The 6,919-nt window shown below is 37.7% G+C and overlaps 1 protein-coding gene across 1 annotated transcript; it reads right to left on the bottom strand.

The window, feature by feature from the left end:
• On the bottom strand, nt 302-5,171 carry LOC109720323 (protein yippee-like). The gene is made up of 5 exons (XM_020247369.1): nt 4,909-5,171; nt 3,026-3,069; nt 907-1,015; nt 768-823; nt 302-609 (listed from the first exon to the last, which is right to left on the bottom strand). Exons 1-5 carry the CDS (start codon nt 5,002-5,004, stop codon nt 516-518), a joined length of 399 nt encoding a protein of 132 aa, XP_020102958.1. The 5' UTR covers nt 5,005-5,171; the 3' UTR covers nt 302-515.

The raw sequence follows: 6,919 nt of genomic DNA, 5'->3' as shown, positions 1-6,919 counted from the left end.
TATTTGAAAACACCTTACACTCGGTTTCTAGTCCTTCTACACGATCTTATTACCGGCCAAAGGTTTGAATTTTTTAGCACTTTCTATACGACGCGGGACCTACGACTATCTATATTTTAGAGCGTAAGCAGAAGCAATATAAGAGTGTAATGGTACCTTGTTTGCTACTACCTCAAACGAATAACAACCGACCGACTATCAGGCCCTTCCAGTTGTTCCGAAGAATTTGGCTGAATCTGGATTTGTTTACAATTCCAGTGCATGAACAAAGCATTGGAAATAGGCAGACTCTTAGCAGCAATGATAAAACAATTCAACTATCTGCTAATTGATTATTTTGCACTAACACCAACATTTAGCAGGTGATGACGAAGAAGCACCCCTTTCAGAATGATATATACATAAGACGACATCAACAACGCAGATAAATAAGTCTTCATGCAGAGAGAAAGTTGACAGAGAACAGTAACAACAAACTGATTTATTTACAGTTGAAAGAAATTGATGGAGCATTTCTAACTTTCATTTGCATCATCGACGTCGCTACCACCCATGTGAGTGTCGTGAGTCACCCAGTAGTGGCTTCCATCAGGGCCCGACACTTTGAACCTGCTCGTAGAAAAGCTTATTCAGTAGCTCTACCCATAATATGCAATGCACGTAACATTAAGCAACAATTATCAAACATTGTGCCGAATTTGATTTATATTTTGACTGATAGTTTTTATTAAAAAGCATGCACAAGAACTAAAATGTTCAAAGAACACCTTTCAAGGATAAATTTCCCCTCCTTGTACTTCTGAGCTTTGTCGTAAGCAGCTTCCTGTAACAAAGTCAACATTTAGCCGTCTGCACAATGCCTAAGAGCCTGAGAGTACAGATCAAAATGCAACATAGCCATATTACATATTTCCAACCAACAATGGAGCCACAACCGACACAGAAAATGTCAGAAACAGTGTGCATCCCAGTCATCATCAAGCGCTCCTCTTTGATTCCAACAGTCACATTCACACTGTTCATAATGAGATGAAGATTAACAATGCATTGAGCATCACAAAAAGTATAGAATGACTTATATGCCAGAAGGTCACACAACAGGATAGCAGAGGTATGATCTCAAGGTTAATCTTTCTCATAGGACAAGCACTGGATAATCCAAATTTTCTGAAATACATGACATTTTTCATAAAATGACTAACTATTAATTAGCCGTTAACCACAAACATGAGATTAGTTCAAAAAAAACCTGATAACATCCCCTTTATCTGTTATAGGCCTGCAAAAGAGCAGAATGCCCCTTCTAGTGCAGCAGGAAAAGGATTCACCAGTGCATTCAAGCAATAGTTTTTCTGTTCTTTTTGGTGCTGGGTGATTAAGAGGATAAAAGGTAATTTAATCTCTTGACAATTCTCCATTTGCACAAGAATGCACTTGAGCTTATTCTAAGGCTTGCTTACTGGTCAGCATCTGAAAGTAGCTTCAACATCTTCAACAGTTGAGGGACCTAACCAGTGAAATAGATATATGATAATGCAAACATACACATTCACAGAGCCATAACTTGGACTCTGCGTCTACGGCCAATTGCCTGCGAGGCCTTTTTTAGCTCCAAAGGAGGAACTGAAGGTCTTCCAGAGCAAACCAATTTAAACCCCGGTATAATTTTCCGTTGCTATCATCTCAATAGTACAGGGTATCTTATGAGATCACAGATGCTCCAAACAAAGTAAAATGGTTACAAGGAAGAAGTAACGCCTAAGTACTTGATCAATAGCTCACAACACTACATGCAAGTGGCCGACTTCTGAGTTAATGTCAGCTAGTGGATTAGCCATCCAAAACGAATAGTATGCAAGTAATATGATCTTCAGAACCGTCCTGCACAAACTAATCATCCAAGTGTTGTCTGCTAGACCTCAAAGAACATTGTGCAGAAAAATTGAAAATCAATAAGAACATGGTGCAGCCCTCCAAAAGTTACACTAGGAATCAAAATTTCCAAGCAAAGATGAATAGTATACACTTTTCATGGTTACATGCAGTGTTTAAAAAGCTGGGTCGAATAGTGACCCAAAAATGTTACTAGATCAAGGGTCACTAGTTCCAATGACAACAACATAGCAGCATAAATATTTAATTATAATTTTCAATTTTATTATATGAAAAAATATGCATATATTATTATTATTATTTTAATATCATACCTAGTTATAAAATACTAATTTCTAGACCAAATGAAGTAGATGTAAGTTTCACTTTTTATAAGATTAATCTGTTAATAGAAAATAAAATTAGTTAAGTTGATTTTAAGCCGTTAGATTTTAATATGGCTTGACCAAAAAATCAGGCCGGTTTGATTAAAACTGGACCAATTCACCAGTTTGATGATTGAACCACTGGTTCAAACGGTTCAAAATAGTTTTTTGGCTTTATCCTGTTTAACAGATTGAACCGAACTGCATTATAGACTAGGTCACGATCGGATCGGTCGAACTGGCCGGCTCGACCAGGGTTTTATATCATTGGTTACGTCAAGAAGTGATTGACTCGTTATGAACTCTTTCAAATCAAGTAGCCTAGGTTAGTTAAAGATAGCAGATTACAAACGGAAATTCATGAGCAATGATTAATATTGAATTTAAACAATGAGGTCCATGTCAAAATTAGATCGTGAATCATATGGACAGGGTCAAATTGTGGATCAATCTTGAATTATAAAATTTCTTTCCATGACATATGTTGTAGTTTAATGGCTTGACAATAGAAGGATTCGTCAGGTATTCAATGTGATCATGAAAAAAAGAGAACATTTTGATAAATTACAAGAACTCATAGGTAGTGCAAGAAACATAACATACAGCTAAGTATTGGCGAACCAAAAGTTTTATCATACATAAGGAACAGCCATGTAGAAAAGAAAAAATGGAATTGTATAGCAAAACTTCCCTTTTCATCAAAAAACAAGTAAATAGACTATAGAATGCCCTACTGTTGACAATTATGCAAGGATTAAGCTACTTACACCTTACTGAAGAGATAAGCTTTCCCATGCCGGCAGTGAAATGCCTGGATAGAATGCAAATAGGAAGATGAGATGCAACCTTATGAATTAAATATGTACAAACACAATTTACACAGAAACATTATGTTAGACTACGGCTTATTATACTGCCATTTAATCAAGATAAAACTAGAGCACAAAAATTTCAAGGGAAACAATATAAGTGTTCCATATAATTCTCTCAGTTAATGACTGCAGTTCTACAAGTGCCTCAGATTTCTTAATGGCAAATTGGCAACAGGAGTACTTAAGCATGCACTTCTCGTCTCAGATTTACATTTAATAAAGCTTGTGATGTTCTAGTCTTTGATTACATTAGTAGTTTGCATATCTAGCAGGTATAGCAGTACGCAATGCAGCATTGAATCAGTTCCTCAAGGCAGATGTACATGTTGCGTCCCGGCAGAAACATTTAATTTTGTTTTCTTTGAGAAGTAAGGTAAGGTGGGATTTAAAAATCAAGACCCAAAGGAAACCAGACTTGCGTACATTAGAGTCTAGGCACTAGACTCTAGAAACCTTGATGATGGAATTTTCCTAATATTTTTCACACACGCTATTTAGCAAGTAGGCTTGAACTAAGCAATGAAGGTTTAGCTTCATTTTGGAAAGTCCAAGGACTGCTTGTTAATGAAAACAATTCATCAATAAGATTCAGAATTATATATTGATACCTTCATTGACGCAATAATTATTGGCATGCCTTCGGAGGGAAAAAACTTCCAAAGTGAGTATCTAACATTAAAGAAACTTCTCCCTAGCAATTAAAGTGGGCGAAAGAAGCGGATACGGCTAAAACTCGAACGCGTATAAAAAAAAGTTGAACATCTTCTGGACCACCATTAAGCTTATCTAAGACTACAAAGCATCAATTTACTCACAATTAAAGGGCTTCTATTAATCTAGTTTCAAAGTGTCTTGACTTACAAAATAAAAAATTGTTCTGTATAGACTCTACCAGTAACAAGCAACATCAAAAAGCTAATTGGTCTGCGCAATTAACAGGGTTTATGCTACTTACTACAAGCAGTTGAATTCGTGATCTCCTGAGAGTGAAAACAATCTTGCAAGAGGTTATCAATAATCGTTCCGCACTAGAGCAAAATGTTCAGCCAACAAAACATTTTAACTTTTGGTCAAAACATTGATATTTATGTACAGCAACCCACCAAAGACCATAGTTTATAAATCATAGTTTATAAATTCTATTTCCTTTTCATTTTCAAACCATAGATGCAAGAGTATGGACTGTGGAAAACCAGCAGCACGAATACATGCTCTGATTGTCGATTTCCATGGCAACCCTCTAGGCTATTTGTGGAGTGTACATTTTCAGATGGGCTTTTTTAAGCTACAGCTAGGCTCTTCTTCCTGTGCAATCGATCAATACTACATTTGGACGCGAATTGGGCATCCAGTCTCAGACGGAGAAATCATCTCAAACAAAGCAGTAATAACAAAAAGAAAGTGAAAAGATCCAACACAACTGCTGCAAAATTACATTAAAAATCCAATTTAATTAGATAACAGATCAAAATAAGAGAAAAACTCAATCAGGGAACAGCATAACTTGAACAGCCAGATGCAGATGAAGGTTGGCGGCCTACGGCTAATTAGGGAAAAAAAAAAAGTGTAAAAGCAAAGGAAAAGAATCATCGAGAAAAGAATCGCAACGAATATCACAAAATTTCACAATTTGTTCTTCAGCATCACCGGGATCGACCGCGAGAAATTGACATCTGATGCCTCAGGAATTCCAATCGACGATAAAGAAAGGATTTCATCCAGATACAGAGAGAGAGAGAGAGGGGGGGGCGGTACGTTGAAGGGAGGGGAGAGAGGACCTTCGAGACGATGTTGTCGGCGAGGGCGAGGTGGGTTTGGCAGTGCTTGCAGCTGTAGATCTTCCCTTCAAGGCTTATCAAGAACAGCCGCCCCATCTCCGATCTCCGATCCCCTGACCTGATCTACTTCTTCTGCTTCACGCCGCGCACCCGCACGCGCCGACGACGGTTGCGTAAGAACGTGTGAATGGTATAATTTACTCCTACAACCACAAAGAGGAGAGAGAGAGAGAGGGCTGAGAGAGAAGGGGAATATAAGAGGTGACTCTACGCCGCAGATGCACTGCAGGGGCCAGCCGGCTAGGGATGCGAATGGATGCGGGTTGGTGGGAGGTTTTGCCCTAATCCGCCTTCATTGAGGGCAGAAAATCGAGGTAAAAAAACTAAAACGGGACGGAAAATAGGGAGATTTTTATGATTTGAGGCAAATTTTTTTTTTAAATAATTTTATTGAAAATTTTATTTATAAAAATAGACCTCCTAAAATATTTATTGTAAAAATAGTCCTCAAATAGACTAGGTCAGCTCCGGGTAGGTACAGTGGATTAAATGCGGTGAATGATTTACCGTATCATTATGCGGTGAACCATTCACCGCATATGTGGGTTTACGGAACAAGGATTAAAAAATAAAAAATACCGTAAATGGTTTACCGCATTCTTAAATGCGGTAACTATTTACCGTATTTAAATGCAGTAAACCATTCACCGCTTTTAAATGCGGTAAACCCTAAGCCCCCGCCCGAACCCCTTTCCTTTCTCTCTCACTCACCGGCGCGAGCTCGTCTCCCGAGCTCCTCCTCTCTATCTCCCGCACGCTCCCTCGCTCCTATCTATCTCACTCACTCCGACCCGAGTCCGACGCCGCCGTCGCTGCCACCGTCGCCGGCGCCGACTGTACTCCTTCTGCCGTGCCCTCTCTCCTCAGCATTGTAAGGACATTGTTCCATTAGGTTAGTGGTGAGAAGTTTGGAAAAAATGTAATTGTTTTTAAAATAGAGTTGATTATTTGTAAATTATTGTGTTATTTCACTATATTTTGTCTATATTTTATGGTATGTACACTTTTAGATCACATTTTAAATCATATTAGGTTAATGGTAGAGCCCAACACCGAGATGTGAGATGTAATAATGTCGTAGTTGGTTTCTTTTGTGAAGGATAGTATTTTTGGGACATTTAAATTGCATTCATACTATGGCCTCTATAAAACTTAGGTATCAAAATCTCGTACTTGTAATAGAGGAAATTTCTTACAAAATTCTTACAAATTTGTATCAAAATTTCAAACTTTGTATCAAATTTGCATTCATACTATGGCCTCTATAAAACTTAGGTATCAAAATTTCTTACAAATTTTATATTTTGTTTAAGTTAGGATGGCGCGTAGTAATGTGGCTATTGTTATTCGTTGGAATGGAGAAATATTGGAGCACGATAATAATCCAAAATGCATTGGCGGTCGTAAGAAATTAAGTGGTATTCCAGTGGATATTACATTTACAGAATTCAAAAGAAAAATATATAGATTAACCGATACTCCGAGAGATGAGTATCGTCTAATTATCAAAGTCCGATATTCGACCGAGATGAATCAATTCGATATGGTTGAAGTTACGGACGATGACTCACTGTGTGGTGCGATGGCATTGTTGGGAAACCCTCCGTGTTTGATAATTTTCATTGAAAAACAGATGATTTTATCTCAGGGGTATTATTCTAGAATGTTAAATAGTGACTTTAATGTGGATGTATGTCACGCCCCGGGACCCAGCGGAAGCCCGCCCAGCATGTGCCCAGACCCGCCATATGTCTAGAACATACGAGGCGTCTAAAATGAAATGATAAATAAGCAATAAATAAAACAATAATACAAAGAGATCTATCGATATCAGAGCAAAGTACTACTGGATTCTACAACAGGAGAATACAACAAAAGCTAATATCCACTAAAATAAAATATAAAGTAGAATAACAAAAATTCGAATACAAGTGCTATAAGTGGTACAATG

This window comes from Ananas comosus, linkage group 14 (genome assembly GCF_001540865.1).
Source record: "Ananas comosus cultivar F153 linkage group 14, ASM154086v1, whole genome shotgun sequence".
NCBI classification, from domain to species: Eukaryota; Viridiplantae; Streptophyta; class Magnoliopsida; order Poales; family Bromeliaceae; genus Ananas; species Ananas comosus.
This window is presented reverse-complemented; position numbering and strand designations above follow the sequence as displayed.